The sequence below is a fragment of the Aythya fuligula genome, chromosome 11 (genome assembly GCF_009819795.1).
Source record: "Aythya fuligula isolate bAytFul2 chromosome 11, bAytFul2.pri, whole genome shotgun sequence".
Lineage (NCBI taxonomy): Eukaryota > Metazoa > Chordata > Aves > Anseriformes > Anatidae > Aythya > Aythya fuligula.
In genome coordinates, this window is record NC_045569.1 from 7439048 (window position 1) to 7462969 (window position 23922).

General features: G+C 38.2%; 2 protein-coding genes across 2 annotated transcripts in view; one reads left to right on the forward strand and one right to left on the reverse strand.

The window, feature by feature from the left end:
* Window positions 1–289: 289 nt before the first annotated feature.
* Window positions 290–23630, reverse strand: CA12 (carbonic anhydrase 12). Its single transcript, XM_032194636.1, has 10 exons — window positions 23540–23630; window positions 20578–20598; window positions 14565–14744; window positions 11888–12030; window positions 10945–11040; window positions 9183–9246; window positions 8580–8737; window positions 7415–7541; window positions 1441–1522; window positions 290–424 (listed from the first exon to the last, which is right to left on the reverse strand). The coding sequence occupies exons 1-10, from the start codon at window positions 23628–23630 to the stop codon at window positions 340–342; spliced, it is 1047 nt and encodes a 348-aa protein (XP_032050527.1). The 3' UTR covers window positions 290–339.
* USP3 (ubiquitin specific peptidase 3) overlaps window positions 1925–23922 on the forward strand; it is an 84242-nt gene continuing 62244 nt past the window's right edge. The window contains exon 1 of the mRNA XM_032194633.1: window positions 1925–1985. The gene's annotated coding sequence lies outside the window, so the exon portion shown is untranslated. The remainder of the gene's footprint in view (window positions 1986–23922) is intronic.

The window sequence follows — 23922 nt, forward strand, 5'->3', positions numbered from 1 at the left end:
CTTGATGAATGTCTTCATGTAGGAATACCTGTGGGAAAATCTGTGCTAAACAAACCATAAAATTGGAGTTTAGGATTAACTGTAAAATCAATTAAAAGACCCAGACTCACTAAGCAGCCAACATGAAAAGAATGTGGTAAGGAATTAAGCTCTCAGGAACATTCACTGATCGTATCTCCCTGCAAAACAAGAGAAAAAGGGCTACAGAGAAGTTTTGGCTGGTACATTTTGAGAACACTTTTGAGGCTAGTCATTAGCCAAGAATGAGAGGTGGGCTCCACCAATGCAAAATAAGTCAGTGCTATGAATGAAAAGGGACATTTGTGACAGAGCAGGGCATCATAGTTTGGAGATATCTTCTTCCTCTTTCTGCGTTCCTTGTGTATAGATGACTTCTCTGTTGTCTTCTCCTCCCTTTTTGCAACTAAAACAAGACAGATGTATTAAATATTTGTAATTGCAATGAAGGAAAAGCACCATTGGATATTTAATATGTGCTATTATGCATGCATGAGATTATTTTTCTCTTTACGTGTGCAAATGCCAGAACAACTTATTGTTACATGTATTTCAGGAGAACATATTCTGTCTGGCAAAGTCAGTGCTGAACACAAAGGGATATAAACAGGCTGTAGAAGAGTTTGTAATGTTAGTATTTTTTTCCAGAATTCAGCCTTGGTGGCAAAACAGTCTGGTTAAATGATCTCTTGTCAGTGTGGATTTCTTCCCCTTAAATAATGTGACCTTTGGGAGAGATTTTCTCTAAAACTATTCCCTTCTTGTTTCTTTTAGTGTTCCAGGAAAAATATGAAAAGATTCAGAGAGCAACTAGGAGCAGCAACTCTAGCAAAAAGAACAAGAAAAAGAAGAAAAGACAATTGGAAAGACAGAAAAACTGTGTATGTCAGTTATTTAGCCTATGTGCTTGTCCTGTTTAGTCTGGAAATGGAGTCTCATTTCCTAAGTGCTTGTGGGAGTAGCTGAAGTGTGATGTGTGAAGTGTAATGTTACTCTCCCAGGTACTCACATAAAACTCCCTATTTCTTGTCCCTGTATCTTTTAAGGATTTATATAAGCACTGTTAGAGTAAATAACTATTGTGCTGTTTTTCATTAAAAAAACAGACATTCCTACAGTAGCAGAAAGGTGGCCACTATGTCACAAAACTTGCAGCAAGTGAGTCTTAGCGATATAAACATTTTGCTGAGTAAAATAGAACTACTTTGGAGTATATGATACAGGAAGAATAACACCTACTGTAATATGAAAAAAAAAAATAAATCAAAGCTTGTAGGAAAAGATCGTATCTCCCAAAGATCAAATGTTACCAGTGTAAAAACTATCACTGTTCTAGGTTTCAGGCACATGAGCGCTTCTTTGTATTAGAACAAAAAAATGGTTTGACTTCTTTTCCTGTAATATGGCAGCAGGACGTCTTACCTTTTCCTTTTGAATAGCCAACAGGCTACTGCAAGAATGATGAGAACTCCCAGAATGCAGGCTATCACAACAGAAACAACACCTAGAAGAGGGAAAACAGTACAAACCAGTTGATTTAATTTACTTGACAGCAGAGGGTTGGTCTTTAATCTGTCATAACATTTTCATTTTGCATCCTCAAATTTCCTACAGTCTGCTTACGTCCCTTTGCAGTCATGGAATGGATAATTTTGCATAGATGTGTACCAGAAGGTCCCAATCTCACAACTGAATCCACAGTTTACATCATTGTCAATTTAGAGACACCTGCCAAGGTCGCAAAACCAACATGCGGGCAAAGGCATAGAAGCAATGAAGTCCAAAGAGTTTCTGGTTTATAATGTATACGACAGCATAAGCAAAAATAAAGAACTAAACCCAGGCAACTAAGGATTTTAGATTTGATGCCTGTTTTTTTTTCATAGCAGAAGGACTCCATTGAAGATGGGCAGCTGAAGAGTGATGTGCTTTGTCACTGAAAATGTTGCATAAAGGCATCTAAGAAGGTAAGAATGAATTCAGGATAATAGTATAAATAGTATAAATCGTAAAAATGAGCGATCTCACATTGGCATTGAGATATTAAACATTATCATTATAATACAATTCTTAATATTCTTGATCCGTATGTAATTTTACCCATGAAAGTATTTTTAGTTATTTTGGCCTACCCTAAGATCATGAAGATGAGTATTCTTTTCTTAATTGCATTGTCATGATTCATTTACACTTTTAAATATTTTTTTCAAATGGCTATTTGAATCTAAGCAATATCAGAACTCTTTCCGAGTGAAGCTGGCAGGTTTCATGCATTCCATCTAAAAGTTTTCTGTTATTAAATAGACTTTTGAGAAAGCAGAATGGAGTTTAGCCTTACGCCATTTATCCCATTGGATGCTTTATTAATTTTAAGTCTAACTGAATAGAAGAAATGCGATTAATGGATCTGAAGAATAAATGTATTTTAGAAAAGGTGAGTTTTGCTACAGTAAATGTGCATCAAATGGGCTGCAAAACATAACACCAAATAGAAAATTGTGGAACAAAACCTTGTCATTTAAAGAGGATAAGGAGAAGGAGGTTAAAGTTCATGTGTTATATTTCTGTATGATGAAAACATCTTGGGAAATTCAGTTAGAATGTACTTCAGTTGTAATGCTAAAATCAACACTAGAGACCAGTTCCCCCTTAACTTGTGGGCAGTGGAAGATTTCAACATTGTAATAAGTTTCAGCTACATGTATGTGAAGCTAATTTTATCGGAATAGATTGCTGACAAAATACATTATAAACATGTTTGACTTTCGCTGACTAATCCTTTAAGGGTCGAGACATTTTAAAATGCAGTACTTGTTAATAGTGAGCACGAATTTAGATTTTAATTATTGGCATCCAAACATGGATGACCTAGTACTTCAGTTATTTGCATTCTTGACACAAAACACAGCTCAAGGGCCCCATCTTGTGGCGTTTGGGCTCAGATGAAGATTGCAGCCTTGATACTGAAAAAGCAGAGACGTTGCTCTGAACACGTTGTGGTTTTTTTTTTTTGGCAGAGGCACAACGTTTGGAGCATGCACAACAGGATTTCTTTCGCACGTGTGTGTAGTTGCCTGTCCCAGCCCATGGTTCAGTGTTTGGCCTTCCCTTCTCAGCAAGTGCTCTCTGTTCCTGCCTGTGGTACATCTGGCAGCATCAGGCTGGGCACTTGCAGCCAGCATCCAGGTGCACTTCAATTGTGCTTTGGCAGGAAAGCACAATTGTGCTTTTTTTTTTTTTTTTTTTTTTTTTAGGTGAGAGGCTGCACCTGTGAGGGAGCTTTTGTGTCTGTAGTAGGTGGAATGTGAGATTACAGGGATGATGATTACCTTTTTTGCAATGGATAGAACATTTTGCTATGGTTCACCGATAGTCAATGAGCTTTTGTAATTAAATGTACTTAGACTGAATAGGGTTTCTATTAAAGTAGCACTGAGCAATGCCTTCTGTAGCCATAGAGACCGGCTCTTGGGTGAGAACAGCAGGGTGGGCAATAACCCGTACAATTCAACCCTGGTAAGTCATGCCAATTTTAAGGATGTGTTGAAAATGCTTTTATAGTCGGTATCACCTCTGCAGGGGAGGTGAATAATGTAGCTTAGTAGAGGAAGAACCAAATGCTATTCTTGGGTTTGGCACTGGTTCACTGCAGCAATTTTAAGAATGTCATATCTGAGTCAAATTTGACCCCATAGATGGATACAGTAATACTTACACTATTTCTGTGAAGTGTATGAAAATTATAGTGTCTGATTTTAAGTTATTGGGATCATGGATTGTAACTCTGTACTTTTTACTTTAAGAGTTAGTGTGATTTACAGAGAGAGAGCACGCAGGTGCTGAATGGTCAGTTTAAGACCCAGGTTGAAAACTGCATTTCTCATTTCTGCCTGACCAGTCTGAATCAAAAACTCACTGGTGCACAGATGCCATTAGCAAACCAGCGCTATGCCTTTGCTCAGTCCACCACGTATTGAATCTTGATGAATTGAGAAGAAAGAAAAAGTAGAAGTTGGATCACTGGGATTCCGTATTTAAACATGGGGTAGCTGCTCACTCCAGAACTTCTGTTACTTCAGTAAGTGTTTCTACACTGACATTGCTATAGTAAATTGTGCTTGAATTTAGGACAGATACTGCAGAGGATGTTTTACTGTCTCAGAAACCTGGTAGCCTTATTGCAAAGTTTTCTTCACTCAGAGGGTGGTGAGGCACTGGAACAGGTTGCCCAGTGAAGTTGTGGTTGCCCCATCCCTGGAGGTGTTCAAGGAAAGGTTAGAGGAGGCCCCAGGCAACCTGATCTAGTGGGTGGTACCCTTGCCTGTGGCAGGCGGGGTTGGAACTAGATGAAATTTAAGGTCCCTTCCAACTCAAACCACTCTATGATTCTATGAAGTCCTGATTCTGCTGCTTAAAATCATTGTATACAGTCTGACTTGAGCAGGGATTTGAAGGGAATCACTAAAATAGGCATTCTGAACACAGTTAGTTCTATAGCTGGTGATTGAGATTTGAGGTTTGGGAAGAAAGTTATAGACCTTTTCCTGATCATATAAGAATACTGCGGGGGAAGAATATTTCTAGTTGTCCATACCACAAAAGCAGAGAAAGGACCAACATACTTTAGCTCTTTCCCTTTTCCACTATTTAGTCATCATTTAGTTTACTCGAAATATTTTTAGTGCAACAAATTCTAGTTTGTATTTTACTCTTGGAGTTATTAAGGGTTATTGATAATTTGGTAAACTTACTGGCAATTTTTTATCTATTTTGGTTAGACAGAGAACTACTGGTGTAATTCTGGTTTTAAAATTAGGTTAAATTCAGACATTCAGCAGGATAGCCTGAGAATGATAAAAATCTAACCTGCTACCATTTATACACTTAAAGACATTTTCCCCCATATGGTAGTATTATGAGTTTAATATAGAGATGGCTTTGGAGCTCCTCTTTTTCCTAATGTAAACAAAACATAGCACTCAAATTATTGCTTAAACCTCTGTTTATATCTTTTGACTAATTGCAGAAACTTAAAATATAGTACAGGATGATACTTAGTGCCTTAACTATCTCAAAGTAGTCAAAGGTCCCAGTGAGTTTTCTGTTAAATGGATTATAAATTTTGCCTTAGAAGTAAGATTGGCCATCTTAACTTTTTATAAATTCCTTGGAATGATAGAGCATATGGCCTGATTTTTCATCTGACCAGAGTCAGTGTAAATGTGTTGACTTCAGTGTTAAGCTTGCCTTCATGATTTTGGGAATGTTTAAATCTGTCTTCTTAAATCCAGTTGTTTTTGAAATGTAAAGCTAAGTGTTCACTACCCAGTAAAATGAAAGCATTACCTTAAATATTTCAGGTTTGCTAAGTCTGTTTCCAGCTTTTTGGAGCCTCTAAAATGTCTATTTTCTGTTGGAATTCAGTAATGCTGGTAACAAATTAGTATCTTGAGATTGTTAAAATGAATGCTGTTTCCAAAACTGCCTACTCACTGTTGGCTGAGACGCTTCAGTCTACTTTTTGCATTCACTTATTACAGCATTTCGATTAAGTTACTGTAAGTTCCTTATTGTGCAAGTTTAGTTGGTTTTGTGTTTTTTTTTTTTGTTTGTTTGTTTGTTTGTTTGTTTGTTTTCCTTTCCCCCCAAAACTTTGGGAATTAAAGCTCTAGCAGTTTAGGACTTTCTGTCCTTAGAGAATTTCAAAAAAGCAGAAGCCACTTATTTCTGAGATTTCTGTTGTGTATGCTTGCGTCATGTAATGCATTTTGCTTTACCTTTTGTGCTAGAGATATTTCCAGTCATGATACACATAGATAGGCTCTATGTGACATCAGAAATGATGTCATGGGCTTCTCTTTTGTTACTGAAAAATAAAACTGGCTTGCCGGGGTACAGACCCACTAGTGTTTCGGTTTGGGCTCCATTCCACTCAGTAGTTAACATCATGGAAACCTTGGGGAAAGTCACTTTTGTAGACCTCTATTTGCAAACTGTAAGACTTGTGTAGACAAGTAGGGTCAATGAGAACCTAAACTGAAAGGTGCTTGATAAAAAGTCTGAAGTCACATAGTTATGACTCCACTGACTGAATTTAGCTTCTTCATCTCCTTTATTGTATATTAAACAAAAGGATATGTTATGTTGTTTCTCTGCACCTCAATATTGGGAAATATCCCATCTCTTCTTAAATTACTGTCCCTTCTTCGGTGCTGCAAGTTAAAACAGGTGTTTTTCTAGTCAGTAGCTTTCTCTAGGGTGTGCAAAATTGAGGCCTAAGAGAACCTGAAGTAGTCTGGATCTCTGAACCATACCAAAAACTCTGCGTTGCCTTTAGCACTTAAGCTTGCCCTTCGTACACCTGGTCCATAAGGCTTTTTTTGAAGATCAACTGTATTGTATTCTGCAGATAGAGTGGTTAATAAAATAAAGGTCAGGAGCTGCAACAGTTATGGAGTTGTAGCCTTTCTTGCTCTGGAGATGATGAAATATAGAGACCTAGTGCTGAGCTAGAGAATATAATTAAATTGTGAAGTTATGGCTTGTGGTCAGTCTGCTCAGGACTGTAAATGTTTTTTACTCATGTAAAAGTACAGAGAAACTAAGATCTAAGTCATTAGAAATCAATGTGAGAAATGTGCTTAGGTAGCAAGGACAGAAAGATTAACATACTTATTTACATAATTATTAAGTTACACACAATTATTCCAATACATATATATATATTATATTGTGTATTGTCATACTGTAACACTGCACAATTAAGCTTTTGAATCAGTCCATCTTTGTAAGATGGCTATTTTTTTCACTTGTAATACTAGATCATACAATACAGTGTAATGAGTTATTTTTACTTGCTAAGTTTGAGTTTCTCAAGGACCTCTTCTGATTCTCTGTAACTTCCCCCAAACAGTCTCCCAGAAATGCAATGCTGTGATTCCTTTTAAACTTGCTGTCTGCACAAAAACAGACCTGATATTACTGAGAGCCTGCAAATGTGACTCGTGAGACAAGGCCAGCTCAAGTAGCTAAGCTGACTGAAAGCGTTCAGCTGTAGAGAGCTATTTAGTGTTTGGAGTGACAGCAAATAGCTCTGCTTAGCATGACAAGGCTGAACACGTCTTCCTTCTTTTATCTCCTTCCCTTTGATCAGAAGAGTTGCTTGGTATTGGCTTGTCTGATACCTGTTGTGAAACAAAACTTTTTATATGCTCTCCAAATATTGTTGCCCATGCAACAATGCAGAAAGGGAAGAAAAGGGAACAAAGTGAACTACAGGAGAATGGAACCCCCACATTTTTGTAGTGGTTCAGGCAACGGGACCACCACATCAATATTTCAGTTTTACACAAGTTGCTGTGCAGTTTCTTTGCATAGAAGCATTTGTACAGCTTACCTTCACGGAAAGAAATAAAAACTAGTCTTTCACGAAACTCCTGAACGTTGCGGAAGTTATCGACCATTTCCAGGGGTTCTGGGTCATCACTCTCTGTGCAGTACATGGCTGTTTCCAGTGCCAGTAACTGTAAAGGAATCAAACTCACTGAGAGGGTGTGTTTGAAATTGTAGAGGTAGTCAAAGGGAAAAGGATACATTAAATAATACTTGAAAGTCTTTCATGGCCTGTGAGCTAAATAGAGAATGATGTGTAAACACTGTGACACCCCAGAAGCCCCCACCTGTATTTTTTCTTTTTCCCCATGTACTGATAAAATTAACTCCTGCTTAGTAATTAGCTGACAGCAAAATTGGATGGGAGTAAACATGGTGGCCCTTTGCATCTTCTTCTCCTTAGAACAGTCAAAATCCTAAGCAATATTAAAAGTTATTTCATGAAAGAACTCTCTGCTTTGTGAAATAAATTATCTGCGTGGACAAAATTAAGAATGGACTTTCATCACAGGGAGGACACAGTAATTAAATCTCATATTAAATCTGATATTAACATTGTTTTTCCTTGTGCTTATAGCCAGGTAAACTGGAAGGTAGCAATTTGGAGTTTATATATATCTGTCCACTTGAAAAAAAAAGTTAATTAGGTGAGCATAAAAAAGTTAAATTGGAGAAAAGTCAGGGAATTCAGGCTTGACAAATAATACATCACATGCTTTTTGGAAACTTAACATCTACCCAACTTATCATACCTAAGGTAGTCAGCACTGAAAAACCTAGGGTCTAGGGTTTAGGGTTCAGACATGAAACCTTGACAAAAATGATTTGGTAGTGACTCAAGGGAAGACTCAAGGCAGGGAGCAAGTATATAATGAAAACAGAAATAAATCTTACTTTACTGTGATTTTTCAAGCTGATACCGTTAGAAATAGCTAAGCAGTTGGCTGTCATTTATTTATTTTGGTCAACTGAAAATGTGCTAGCTACACAGAGAATAGGATATTCGTTTAAGTCAGTTCTGTGATGTGATGTGCTTCCCACCTAAAGGATTTTAGCAATGGTCACTTTCCAGTTTTTATAGGAAAGTAAGAAATCCAGGATATTAAAATATGCATTACCGTGTCCTAGCAAACATCAATCAGGAAAACACATGTTGTATTTAAACTTGCCTGCTCTTGTGAAATTTTAACAGGGTGTCGGAAGACTGTCCAGAGAACACTAGGGTAGCAAGGAGGAGTTGTCAGGGATCCTTCATAGCGATAGTACTCGTCTGGTCTGTCAGGAAGCAGTTCTTGAATATTGAAACCAGGGACTTGGACCATCTGATCTAAAATAGAGGATTTGTATTAAATGCTGAATCATTGCTGTGTGGACTGCCTCCAGTGAAGCAATTTTGCTTTTCAATAAGCAGAGTGCTTTCAGTCATGTCACTAAGAAAAGAATCCATTTTAATTGAGATGATTCCAGTTTAAGTAGGAAATAGTTTCTTAGGTTTCCTATATACAAATCATCTTGGATACCAAATCAGAATTTTGTAACATGACCTGTGGCCATGTTAACCAAACAACACCATGTGCAGAAAGTAAGGCTCACATGGTGTAATGGATGCGTGTATCGTGCTAGCCATACTCTCTTCAGAGAAATGCATTGAATTTATTTTTTTTAAGTCAGATAGTTTATGACTGGTTTGCCTGGGATTCCTGGTCTGTTTTTTCAGCTGATTATGTCCCTCTCAGAGTGATCTGATATCTCAATTCAATATAGCCACTCACCTTTGTATTTCACGTTCTGGAAGTGCCTGAAGATCTTTTCATATGATGGGTTGAAGGGTCCAATCTGTAATGAGAAGACGGTTAACAGCTGTGCAAATCATTGTGGTCTGAATATTAATCTTCGCTTCTGCACACAGCAGCTAGCAGTATTTGAAGAATTCTTGCATAAGGGAAGCACGTACAATGCCTGGATATTCATTTACTAGAATTACTCTTTTTACTAATAATGCTTGTAGTCTCTCAGTGGCTATTAAAGCTGCTCTGTTAAGCTCATGCCTTAATAACTACAGTGTAGACCTCTAGTGTGCTCTTGAAAGACATGATTGCCTGTTCAGTGTGCAGCGCAAAGGAAGAGTAACCATTTCCTTTGAAAACATTGTAGACAGAAATTCTCAACTGACAGGCTTCTCAGATCATCTGCTGGTTTCTAGTCAAAGCCACATTTTTCCACTCACAAACGTTTTTTAGTCTGCTGCTCCTCACAGGCCAAGAAGATAAAGAATGACAGTGTTGGTACTGCAGGGCCACTGGCAAGGACAGTAACTCAACTGTCAAGCAAGACTGTGTTTTTCAACTGCTCCTGGCAGCTTTTTCGTCTAATAATCAGCGCCTTTTTTATGAATTCTTTGGTACTTAGCAACTCCTCTGACAAGCATACATAGTGAACTGGTGTCCTTAGATCAACTGTAAAAGCCACCAGCTGCCTGAACATTTTTCAGAGACCTAATCTGCAGAATTAACAACATTCCCTTATTTGATTTTAAATACTTTTAAATACTTTTCGTAAGTCGTGACTTAGGAAAAGGAAAACAAACAAACAGAATCCCCAGTATAATATGAAGTTCTCTGAAACTTTTCACTTTTCACAGCTGCAACTTCCAAATGAACTGAAATTCAACACTAAATTATTTTCAAAGTCAGAACTGCTAGGAAGTGAGCTTGGGTAACATTCATTAGAATTAGAGCTTTGTCTGCTAACTAGAATGTTTCCACTTTTTTCAATGGAAGCGTGAAAACGTGGGTATTTTCAGGCTTTGAGTAAAATATTTTTTGTGCTGGAGAAAATCCACACATTTAAAAATCATCTTTATAGTTAATTCTTATAATTAAGACTTGTAATTATCAAGAAAATAGAGAATTAAAAATGTACAAGCTTGTCAAAAATTTCCCTTAAGATCATTATTGCCTTTAATTTCCTATTTGTGGAGCTTTAGAGTGGAAAATTGGAAACTTGTCCTGTCATCTTAAAAAAGACACTGGATTTGCTTGTTTATAATTTTGTGTTGCTACTGTAATCCGTGATTCAAAGAATCTAGGAAGCTTGCATCCTGAAAATGATAGTCACATCCTAATTCCACGTACTTGCCAAAGCCAGGGTTGTGTCTTCCTGTGCCCCTCTGCGGAGCTAAAACTGTTGCATGCTACACTAGGCAGTTTTTTTGAGTAAGTAGGTTTGAAATTCACAGTTGTCTATTGTTTGATAATCTCTAATAATTCATAGTTTGTAAATGAATGCAAAAATGGCTTCAACATCTGAAGTTAATTTACTGGAAAGCATTTAGAATTGTCACAATTCCTCTTTTCTTAAAATTTGTACCTCCCCCCCCCCCCCCCCCCCCCCGCCCCAAGCAGAAAAAGAGGAACATCTATCCAGCTGCAAAGCTGTTAAATAATCTAGCTAATTTTTTTACTTTAAAGTTCTCTGGCGACTTAATGACTGAAAGCTTGTTGAAAAATAAAAACCCACCACCTTGTATCCTACCTCAAGAAGGATGGCCAAAACTGCCAGCCCATCTGCTTTGTCCATTGCTGCTGTTACATCTGGATATTTCTCAGAGTTATAATGTACAATATGCAGCTACAAAGAAGGAGAGACAATGTTATAGCAATGTGTGGGGCATGGTAACATAGTTATTTTACAATCGAAAAAGACCAGTGCAGCCATCTCAGGCTAAGACATTACGATGGCATTCTTCAGTGGTTTCTGGGTATAGTGTTAAGATCTTTAATAGAGAAAAGCAAAATTTCCAGAGCTCCCACTCTCAGACCCTCTTTGGCTATTACCCATCCTGTCTACATGACTGGGGGGGTGGGGAGGGAAGATCGATTGCTTTGTCTTCAAGGCTTCCTGGTTGTTAGTACTAGCACTAGTAATTTTTTTTTCTGAAAAAGTAGCATTTCATTTAATCATTTTGAGGTAAATATCCAACTGGTACTGCTTTTCAAAATCTATTCCCAAATCCATAATTTAGTATGAGGAAAGATAATAAATAGTTCTTCACCAGATTGAAGAAGGTGAGTTAAGTTAGAGGAAGAACATTTCAAAATGTTGTTTAAACCAAGCCAAGCAGCGTTGTACGGCCAAAAGATATATGTTTTACAGAGAAGAACCTAGGTGTCAAATATGCAACAATTTGCTTGAAATTATTTAGGAAACCCAGTGCCAGTCCTCAGTTTAGAATATAATTCCTTGACTTGTGGCATATTTATGAAAGTTCATGGAAGCCTATCTTACTTGCATGTACGCATAACATTTTACTATACACCTAGACCATAAATTCTTGAATCAAAACCTTTCAGCCTTTTCCAGTCATACACCAAAGGTAGAGAAACAGTGTAAGGACACTGTAATACCACAGGTGAAGAAACTAAAACAGTGGGACTTACACAGCTTTGTTTCTTTCCCTGAGTTCAGCTTGTCTTACCTCTGCTGCAAAATGCTTCCCACTGACTGTGTGCTCTGAGCCTTCTGACTTGTTTCTGTTTCCCCAGTGTAGGTGAAGTTGAGATGCAGTGTATTCAAAAGGGAGATTTCTGAGGTGCATAGTAGGCGACAGATACATTTTCACTGTAAGCAGATCAAAACCAGATGAGATGAAACGATAACACAGCTCTTAAGCACAGGGCAAGTAAAACTACTATGTCTAAACATATTACATAGAGAATGAATGAAGCAGAATAACTATTAGATTCTTAACTCTGAATCCACCTCAGGCTGTAGGTAGGAACTAAACACTTAAGTTGTCTTTAATCCTTTCTAGGCAATTTAGGAAAATTTAGAATATTCCGTTTTCCCATTTTCTTGAACTAAAGGAGTTGACTGTGAAAATTGTTGTTAATAGAGATCTTTCTCCTCCTTCCTTCTTCAAATGCAAAATTATTTCATCTTTATTAAAAAGGAAGTTATTGAAGCAAAACTTAGGCTCATGTGCCTTGTTTCAGTCCTCATATGGAGGTTAAAAATGGCTTAATAAATTAAAATTGCTCATGATACCTTTAAACTGTTGTTATATTGAACTCCTCTGCCTATTGATGTTCCCTCAGGAGCATGTGGCAAAAACAAACAAACTACTATCTCTCCCTCCCTTCCCCTTCCCCAGTCAAACCCAGAGTATTGCTGCCAAGCAGCAAGGTGATTATAGATGTAAATAATTAGCATTTCCTCTCTCAACGTGGTGAAGCGAGGCTTTGGCGTGCTGAATAACAAACCTTCTTTCTGCTTGCTAATGCTGTCCCGTGTGGAACACAACCTGGGTTATTTCTTGTGTAGAATTAGAGTAGAGAAGAAATGGAGATGTTCTTTGTTGTCATTGTTTAGTTGAGAAGTTTGGTACTTCATAAAGCAATGGTTTGTATAAAGAAAAGATCAATTGCAAAGCAATTTTCTTGTTTTTCAATGTGAATGCAGTTTCTCTGAAACATCCCAGGTGTGTTTTTCAGGGAAAACAAGGCTCAAAACCTTAATGAAGGAGCAGCTGCAAACCTATGTATTTTCCTGCTAGCTAGAAAGCTTTTCTTGAGGTCTGCTGTTTTCAGTCTAGCTGAAGTAGGTAATTGTATCTGGATTGGCTGGCAGTGAAACAGATTAATTTTGTGTAGAAATGACTGATAGGACAATACTAAGTATCCTACTGATTTCTTCTCTAGCCAGAAGAGAAGGTAACAGCAGATGGTGTAATGGACGCTCTAACAAAGAACTAATTTTTCATTACTCACAGCAATTAAGGTTTGTATCTGAGTGAAGTTTCTAGAGAGCGAGGGTCATGTGTCCCCTGCCTTCTAGGAGAGCGCTTACCTTAGAATCAATTCCTGTTTTAGGAAGATGAGTTTACTGAGAGGGGGTTATTTTATTTTTTTTTTTTTGTCTTGACTTTTATTAGGCGGTGATTAGACTTGTTTTCGGGCCTAGTTCTGAAAATCTTGATGGCATAGGCAGTACTAGGAACTTGCATTTTACTGTGTCACTCTTAGATGAGGGACAGGCTGCCAGTGTTCCTCTTTTGTCTGTACCTGCTCTCTTGTCTTTACCTGCTCTCTGGCACTGTTAAAATACACAATGATAACGTTTTCTTGTCTATCTATTGATCATTTAGATTGGCCTAATACATTCCACTGTGCCAGTACAATCTTTCATTCAGGGCCAAGAAAGTTTCTTAAAAAAAGATTTGCAAGGAAAGTGTGTTCCAGCCATTCCTAGTCTAAAACAAGCTGCTTTAGACTTGGTTTCTAGTGGGAGAAACTATTCAGGGGGAAAAAGTGACCTATGCCCTAGGGGATTGGTCCTTACCTAGAGAATAGGCATATGATGTTGTACAGAGCAGGTTCACCCCACTGAAAGAATGAGGAAAAAGAGAAGCGTGCACTTCAAGCATCTTTTAACAAAGCATGCCAGAGAAGAGCTGAGGCAGAGGCCATTTTTTAATACAGGTTCTTTTGATACTTACCCAATAGGGGAGGATATAAAGAAGGCCCTTATACTTGGTCATATTGACATGACATGAAATACTGCGTTGATATGGTAGATATTGCAGACCTTGATGAGACTGTCTCTTCTCTGCTTTTACCTCCTATACAGACGCTTTTACTACTGTGGTGCAAGGCATGTTTGTAAACTTTTTCTAATTATTTTTCAGTCTTCTAATCTATTTGTCTTATCCTACACTAAAGGAAGTTTCTACCTCAAGTCAGAGGAACAGAATGGTGCTTTTTTTCATGTAACTCAACTAAGCTGCTTTGATTAGAATATCAAAGACCCGTTGCACCCATATTTTATCAGTTTATCTCTTTCTAATAGAATCACAAAGTCTGTTTTGGAGCACTTCAACCAAAGTAGGAATTAAAGCTTTCAAAAGCATGAAATTAATTTTGATGTGCCTAGAGTTGATTGAAAAAAACACAGTTTTTTGATTCTGCTTATAGCAAATCTAGTATATTTGCAAGTTCCCTTAACCTGTTCTCTGGATTTGTGTTTCTGATTAGAAGGTTTCATAATCACAGCTTAATTTCAACTGATAATCAAAGTAGTTTATCCATGAAGTTAAAAATTACAAACTCCAGCAACTCTTTGCTTCATAATTGCTGACTGTCATTGGGATCCCTTACCTGAATGACCATTATTGGTCAGTGTAAACCGGTCGGTGGAGGGCACATTATAGCCTATGAATTCTAAAGGTGAGAGATTAGAATCGTACTGGAGAATATCTCTGTGAAAATCTATCGGTGATTGAAATACTCCCCCACAGAATGGATATTTCTTCGGCCAGGCCTTCTCTCCATCAGGACCTGTGTAAGTTAACAAAGAGGCATATTTGTCAAGCCTTAGCTATCCAGTTATTATCCCCCCTCACTCCACTCCTGATTCAGCTCTGATCCAACACTTAGAAAAGGAGCTTTTGCTGAATTTTGAAGACTCTTTTTTTCTTTAACTTTTCTCAATTCAATGTTTCCAGTATGCCACTTGATAGAAAAGGGACAAATAACCATAGCGATACATTTGCTGGCAGAGGAAGTACCAGTAAAAGTCTCATGTAGAGAGACTTTAATCTTGATTTTTGACATCCTCGACTACCATTTTATGTAACACTGCACCAGTGGAGAGCTGCAAGTGTGGTAGCTCCCCAGATTAAACCTACAGGCAAGGCCATCATAGCCAGCCATGGTGCCTCGGACCCTCTAATGCTGGAATTGTTTCCCTTCAAAGTCTAGAAGAATGACAAGTAGAGTATGTATCTATGTCAGCATTAAGATTATTTACTGACATGAATGAATTTTCCCTATAAAAGTTACAGGCATATGCATGCTAATGTGTCAATTCCTGTTTTCTGAAGAGAATTTCTGAAAGTGACTTCATGTTTGCAGAGGGAGGTTTGCATACTTTCCAATACACAGAAAACTGGACTTCTATGAACTTTTCCTTATCATACAAACTGCCAAGCTCTATCTAGCAATACTGCATAATCCACAGTAAGAAGCTAACTTGCAAAAATTGAAAGTGTTGCGGTAATTTGACCTGTAATAACTCGTTCAAACTCCTGCAAAACTTCTTTCATCACAGCTTTTTGCCCTAGGCAATTTCTACAAGGAATTGATAATATCAAGAGATTCTTAGTTGTACCTTTTATTTAATTGCTTATTAATAGTACCAGCTGTTCACAAACTGTAAGCTGGGACTGTTTGGATTTCAATTCCAGAAGATGTACTCACAATTTGTGTTGCTCCCTAATACTGAAGATTTATTGCAATTCTTTCTAAGGCAGGAAGATCTTTGGGGATCACCCAGCCTGACCTATGTAAGACAGGCTATTGGATCTCCTTGGATTAATTACTACTTTAATGAGGCTATATCTTTCAGAAAGAGAAGGACAGTCTTTCTTGAAACATTGCAGGTAAAGATAATTCATTAATGCCCAATGGACATTAACTCTCCCTGGCAGCTTGCTTGTCACTGTGTGTTTTTCTAGCTTTGACTTCTTTTAGAAATTGAAGAGCCTTTTGTTAGTATACTTGTGTTCATCATGGAAGTACTTATAACATAGAGGACATAGGTTCTCTCTTCTCTTAACTAAATAGTTCCTTGACTATTTATTTATTTGTTTATCTATTTTGTTAGAGGGCTTCTTTTCCAAACCTGGAATATTTATTGTTACTTTTTTGAAGCCTCTCCAATATGTTAATATCTTCCCTGAAATGTGGATGCCAGAATCTAATGTTAGATCAGGTCATCAGTGGTAAAACAAGTTCAGATCTTCTCTGAGGGAAAATCAACTGTCTTTTTTTTTTTTAACATAAAAGAGATGCTTCCAAGGATATTGATAGTGGAGGTGAATCTGAAGTTCTGGTGCTCAAAGAATGACTTACTTCCTCCTTAGAGCTCTTTAATCAAGGCATAGGTTAGCACATGACGTTTTTTGCAGTGTGGATACTCAGACTCAGTCGGTACTTTTCAGTATAAATAGGCTTTGATGTTGCTTTAACTTAGATCTTTGACTCCACTGCCAATCACTTTAATTTCTTTCCTCTTTGATCTGTGTGATATTATCTTAAAGTTATTTGCAAATCTTTTTAAAAGCTAATAAATGTTATGCTGACACTACAGAAAACTGGATACTGTCCTTTAGATGTGTTTTGGCAGTTCACTGATCCGTCAAGATGAACATAGATTCCATACTATGGGATATATATACTCAAGGATATTTCCCAGTAATGTATATATCAGAACATACTGTGAAATGATAGTTTCTTGAGGTTGAAACTTGACGTGCCAGACAATGACACTGAAATCTAACACTTTCCAGAAAACTAAAACTACAGCAATGTCAGAAAAAATTGGGAGAAGCCTTTATTGTAATTAGACTCCAGTGCTTTTAAAAGGCTTGGTTTTTCTGTGCATTGATAAGGTAGTGGGTATCCAAGAAGACTTTAATATAATACAAAACATAATTTTGGAGACTTGGTAATTAAATTAATAATTTTAAATTGGTTTTTAATTTATGCATAACATAGAACCCTAGTCCCAGCCAGTGGAAACCACATCGTGAAGTACCAACTGCATTTTCTGTACTATGTTTGGATGAATCAAATGCCTTTAATAATTGGCAGCAGTGTATGGGAATTTCCACACCAACATTAGCAGTTCAGAAGGGAAACAGTCTTTGCTATAAAATTCTGTAGATACTGCAGTCTTTATGTACCTTAATCTTTACTAGCTGTTACCCTTTCCTTGCCATAAATCTGCAAATCTACCTACAGGCCTCTAAGCTTCAGCAGTTTTTGCTTGTTTCATACTTCTGCTCAATTAAAAAGAAAACAAAACTTTTTTTTTGGTACAAAACCATTTGTTTTAGAAATTCTGCCTTTTTGTCACACGGTCTTTCTAATTTTAGTGCTTCAAAACTCCTGTCTTAAAGAGCTGAGCTCACTGTAGCTTGGTTTTGCATAGATGAAATTGTGATTTCCATGGTAGATAAACCCCACAGCTGGAAGACATTTCTCAGCCAGCTCTGTTGAAAATTAATGTTTGATTGTGAAATATATTTTCCTTGCTCTGTGCCAGCATATTTGGAAAAATTCAGTGGAAATCACTGTGTTTATAGAGGTTCTGATCACTACTGAATAAAGAAGAGTATGTGGATGCGGTAAGATTGGCCTGTATGACAAGTTTCATAAGGTATTAACATAAAAAGCATTGCAAACATACCTTAGTATTCAATTTCCCACTTTTGTGACAACAATTACGACCAAGGGGAAGACCCAGGCACCTCAGATGATGTTTGCTGCCCTGAGGATCTTGTCAGCACTGTGCCAGCAGAGTGGTAATAGTGCCATGGGCCTGTCCAATCCAACTAATGCTAGCATGTAGCTCTTGAAGTAAGCAAATTAAAGTATGGAGTTGTCGGTATGGGTAGAAGTATGACCCCTCTTGCTCCCACTGCTCCTGGTGCAGCTATGAGTGCTCTCTGCTGTAGGATACTTGCATGCTCAGGTTGTTCAAATCCAGCTTGTGCACTGCCTCCTTTTACATTTCCAGGGCCATGTTCCCTTACCACACTGTAAATTACCCTGAGCCTCGCCATGTCCTCATGGCTATTTTATAAAAGATGCCTGTAAATAAAATAGTAGTAAGTCTCTGGACTTACACAGTGAGCTCCACAGTGAGCTGGGTGAAATACCCTCAGTACCCACACTGCAGGTATCCATTTTATCATACCCTTTGACAACTGCTAGCTTTCTGCATGCTTAAGCCTTTAGCCAGCTCCACAGCCCTAGTGCTGGTAAGTGATGCAGGACAGATGATCCTTTAGGGACAACAGTGCTTGTGGGATTTGCATGTTAGCTGACCAGAAAAAAGAAGAAAATGGGTCTATGAGACACCAGTGTTACCAGCAGGGTTTTTGCTGTGATGCTCAAGCTTCTCATGGGAGATCCAAGTTCTCATAATCTGTAGTGAATTAGGTAGTAAAATGCATTGGGTCAGTAACACGGGGAATGTCTTTGCTATATTGCAGCCATGCAAAGCACTCTGCCCGTTTTCTGCCAGCTGGAAGCTGTACAGCTGCAGTTGGCCCAGGGCTGAGTGAAGGCTGAGAATCTGGGCTCAGTGCCGCAGTAACATGACCACATGGTTTCCATTTCACTCAAAGCGCAGGCAGAGCTCAGTCATACCATTCTGTACATAGCCAGTATGTGCAGATCTTCCACATGCGTGTCTAGAGGGAAGGTTGTGAGGTAAAGGGATTGCCAAGAGCTGTAGCTGTCTCTGCTAGTCCTCCATTCAAGTGCTATATGAGAAAATCTGTGAATGTTTTACTGCATTCACAAACACTGGCATTTCTCAAGGGAAGAGGGACGTGTCTTAGCACAGGTTTTCAGCACCTCAATGAATTTAAGTTGGAATATTTGGCAACAATAAAACCAAAGAGTTTGTAAGTTTAATTAGCCTAATGTCTGTTAACAACAGTTCTTGTGTCTGTGTTGTAGCATGAGGTTGTCTGTTCCCATGCTAAAGCACATTAGTAATTCCACTGATACTATTCTTTAAAACTTTACTGTAAAACTAGTTTCCTCCCTTCTAGCTGCTTGTGCACTCCTAAGGAGTGATTATGGTTCTTTGATTTCATTCCACTCTGCTAATATTAAGGGAGAAAGCCAGAATCCAAAGAATTGAAGCTCAGCTCTCTAATTCTAGAAGTTGGCACCTGAATTTCTCCTCTGCCCTTTACCTTGTACCTTGACACTCATCTTGAGATCAGCTTGCACTGACTGTAGTGGCTTGACTTCCTTTCTGTTCCTGTTGGCTTAATTTTAGTGGGAGGCATTGCAAAGTATTGCAAGGATAAAAGTAAATAGTGGAAGGTGAAGGCTGCCATAAAAAAAAAAAGGTCAGTGGGAGAGTATGAAGGAGAGGCTTCTTTCTGGCTTTGACTGCGGTGTATTTTTCTCTGTGCAGAGCAATGTTCTACCTCTGTTTTTTTTCCCGATATATGAAAAGAAGAATTCTGTACATTTAAATTGCAGTTTGATTTTTTGAAGTTGCTGTTATATGTTTTTTTACATAGATTTAAAAAGCAGTAGTTGAAGGAAAAACATAAAAACCTCTGTTGTGAACCATCTCTCTATCCTGCAGTACATGTGAGAAATCAAATTGCAACGTGGAAGTGCTTAGCATGAACTCATGAATTTGGGCACTGAGAATAACATACTCTGAAAAATATACTGGTACCAAAATTTCTCAGAAAGGGAGAAGTATCTAATTTAAACCTGCATTACCCTGGGAAGAAGGACAGAACTACTTTGCTGGTAGTAAAAGTGTTGATTTCCCTACTAACTGGCAGGGCTAGTTTCCTCTGCTTGCTGCTGGCAAGGTGGAAAACCCAGGCATTTGTTATTCAAAGTATGCTAAGCCTTTTTGCTAAATGAGAATGTGAAATCTATGTTCATGTACTAGCGATTAGATTAATACCTGTAGACGTGCAACTGACAATTTTTGTTTTGCTTATGTGAAGTGAGTCAGGTAAACTGGAGCACAGCCAAAGGGAGTAGTTGGAAACAGCAAATTAAATCTTGGGGTTGTCTTTGGGCAGCACCAAAAGCTTCTCTGTGGGCATGTGGTGTATAAAACACAGCACTGAATGGGGAAATACTGGTCAGAGGATTTGTTCTCTTAAATCTCTAGGAAATTCTTCCTGAGCAGCCATCAGACCCTTCAGGCTTAGTATCTGACTTAAAGGACTAGTGTACAAACCAGCACTGCTTTCCCGAATATTATTTATTCTACTTTATTCACTTGAGGGCAGGGAGAGGTACACTCTTTGCAGAGCTGGGCTGAAACGTGCTGCTGCTCTGTGGCAGATGGGGAAACAGAGGGCTCTGGGCAACCTCTGCAGTTGCCTGGCCTGTCTTAGCCTGCTGAGATTCCTGTCATTCAGCAAGACAACGCAGAACCCGGTAACTAACTCTCAATCACCCAAATTCTAAGCCTGATGGACGGATAAGGCGGATCCAAACCTGGGTAAAGACAGTGAACCTAGTAGGTTCTCACCAGAATAAATTCGGCACATTCTCCTTAAAATAGGGAACATACCCATGACTTAGCATGCACAAATTAGTTAGTACTTACCAATATAAGACCATTTTGACCCTGTTTAAAAACAAACAAAACATTAGTGTGAATATTTGAAATTGGGGTTACTCTGTTAATTAAAGAAAGAAATTGCCACTTAAACCCATGTACTGAAATATGCAGTACTTTTATATGTTTTTCTAGTTCCAGATGTTGGGCAAAACATAAAATTTTTCAAAGGTTATGAACCCAACTCACCGAAATTGTGACTAGAATTATTCCTGTGATCCTACCCATAGCATTTAACTTTCTTGTAGTCACGTGAATCCTGGACCCAAACTCTTGTCACTTTTTTCTTTTTTCTGTTTTGAATAGCCACAGACTATATGTAGGCATCCCCGTTTTTTGTTTTGTTTTGTTTTGTTTTGTTTTGTTTTCTGGTTAGGTATACAAGCAATATAAGTGATGGGTAGTTATCATCAAACCCCCATATGCCTAGCTGAGAAGTTTGAAAGACATCAGGGGTTTGCCAGGTGCTGCACTGAGATATCACGGACAGTCCACAGTCCTTTCTGCACAGCTTCTCTGGGATTTGCCAACAGAAACATACAGGAAATAGATGGACTTTGAAAAAAGGGGATATGATAAATGAAACAACATAACTCAGGAGATCCTGGGGTTTCCAGTGAGTATTAAAATTATCAATGATCAATACTCCTCCACTGCTTAAGGAGCTGAACTTGGAACAGTGTCTTTGCATGCCTTTTGAAATGTGAAAATTTCACTTATGTAAATGCTCTTTTAAATTTTATTCTATTTTTTGTCCTGAAACCTCCTTACGGTCATTCAGCTTGCTATGTAATTACAGGAGCTTGTGCTGACAGACCTGAACAATTGTGGTTATCAGGCAATGCAGATCTTTACTCACTGAAAATGTAACTTTATTTCTGCTTCATAAACAGTTCTGAATTATGAGTTTTGCAAACACTCAGTGCGCTTGTGTGTGTCTGTGCACACGCAGGCAGGCAAATATTTATTCTTAGATGCATGTCTGCTCAGTACGTGAATCTTGCTTGCATTTGTTGTACTCTGCAGTGTACTCACAGACAGAGCTCTTCACTAAAGAACGTGGTGTGAAATGTTTGGGATTAATTTTGTTGGGATGTGCAAAACAGCTGCTCATAGCTCTTTTGTATCAATGTGTGCTGGAAGCACTGAGCTCTGTGGTTCCAGTTTGTCAGACCATTGGGCTTGCTCTTTTACGCTGGAATTTTCAAAATGAGGTCTGTGTAATCATCCTGGCTGAAGTCCCTAGGTTCCTTGTGGAGGAGAATTCGTGCCCTGTCTTAGATTACAGCATGAGAAACCTCATTCTCTTCTCCCCTTATGTCTGCATGGGATTACCTCTTACCTATGTTTTTGGGGGGTCCTTGTGTCCTGTGGTCAGCAAGTTGTATAGGCACCACTTGCATAAAGATAGTAACCAACTGTCAACACATTTTAGAAATCCCCACATCTTCATCTGAGCAGTGTTTGAATAAATATCAGTTTAACTAAAATAGCTAGTCTCCACTCCTGCTGCTATTTCACACTAAAAGGTGTTTGAAATATCAAAACTCTTTCTCTCCATATATATATATTATAGTCTAGAACAACCTTAAACAATACATTTCAAAGATATTTGATATTTTGGGTTTTTATGCAAAATAAAATAAATAAAAGCTTTAAATCTTTTGCCAAATGGAATTTTCCTCAGCCTGTGAGTGTCTTTGATCTGTAATTCACTAAATTTTGCCTTTACTGATGAGCACAATAATAGCAACTACTATAGGTAAGGCTAAGGAACATGTTGCATTTACTTCATCTAACTTAGATCAGGAGATGAACAGATCCCAGAGGGCAGAATCTTTGGTTTTGTCTGAATGAACATGTCAGAGCTGTAAAAGGAATTTGCTGCCAGCCTTAGACTGTGAACAAGGTTGATAATAAAATTAGAATGAGGCAGAATGTCACACAGTCTCCCAAATTTGGACAGAAGTCTGATTCACATCTAGAAGGGTACTAACTATAAACAGCTCCGTACCTGTGGGGACTCTCCTGCTGCTTTGTTTGTGCTGGGATGAGTGCTGCTGAATAGTAACTGTTACATGCCCATGCATGGCAGAGAAGCCTTCTCTATTGTCAGAGGCATCATTCTGGAAAGCACCAAGCTCCAGAAACCTATGCCCTTCAAATGGGAGATTCTGCTAAAGAATATAGCATTTTATTTTTATTTTTTTTTTTCAGAGAAAATATGCCTGAAATAACAAGCTGACCTGAAAAGTTTGAAATTCCCTCCTGAGTAGCTCATGCTGAAAACCTGGAAAAATGCTTCTCCTGGCAGAGTTCTGTAAAATCCTGACTGCTCTGGATTACATTTGAGCCTTCAGGGTTTTCCTTTCATGAATATACGTGCTGAGTAAGTCCTCTCACACAGCCCTATATTATGATTCTCCCTCATATCCTATAATTACACTAGGGGGATTATAATCAGCTTGAATGGATGAAAATTAACTCCTAAAAAGAGAGCAAGGAGCACTGACCTCCTGGTCTGTTTAAATATAAGACAATGAAGTCTAGTATGTGAGAAATGGGGCACTTGACAGGGATTGCTTTCTTTTTGTCTGGTTTAAAAATAAATGGGGCAGAGGGAAAGATGCCACGCTTCCACTAAGTCAGGGAAAGACCAGTCTCCACTTCATTTTATGAGAAACAAAAAGATCACAAAGTAAGGCATACTGAGCACGCAAAAAGTCTGTAACACAAACAAAATCAGAAGACAGATTTATTTTTTCTTTAATTTCTCAGAACAGGTGTTCTGATATATAAAATAAGGATGCTAACTCCAAACTGAAGAGTGCAACAATATACATGTTAGAGCATGCTACTGAAATAGTAATTTTTAAAGCCTTAATTTTCTGCATACTTTAGATGCCCAAAGTTAAGAGTCACAATAAAATAGAAAGCCAAAAGACTTTACCATTCAACGGCGCTGGTAGTGAGAGTTGTACCTTCAGGAAGAGAATAAGCACCGTAGTGAGTATGACTCTACTGAAGCTCTTGGCTGACATCTCAAGGGAAGACTTGTAATATTCCAACAGGTCACAGATTTCTCTGTACTCTGAAGAGACTCCCTTGTAAATATCTGGTAAACTGCAGAAAGCACATATAAAGAGCTTCTGCTAGTGACTTAATGCCCTTCTTTTTCCCTGTCTCTCTCTCCCTCCTTTTAGGTCTTCTTTTTATAAAGCTCCTCAGCCTCATCCCAAAACAAATGATGTAATCAGACCTGCCTCTAGGTCACAGCACCCTCAGAAAACTGATCACCTCCTTGATTACCCCAATTTTACTGAGCTTCTGAGA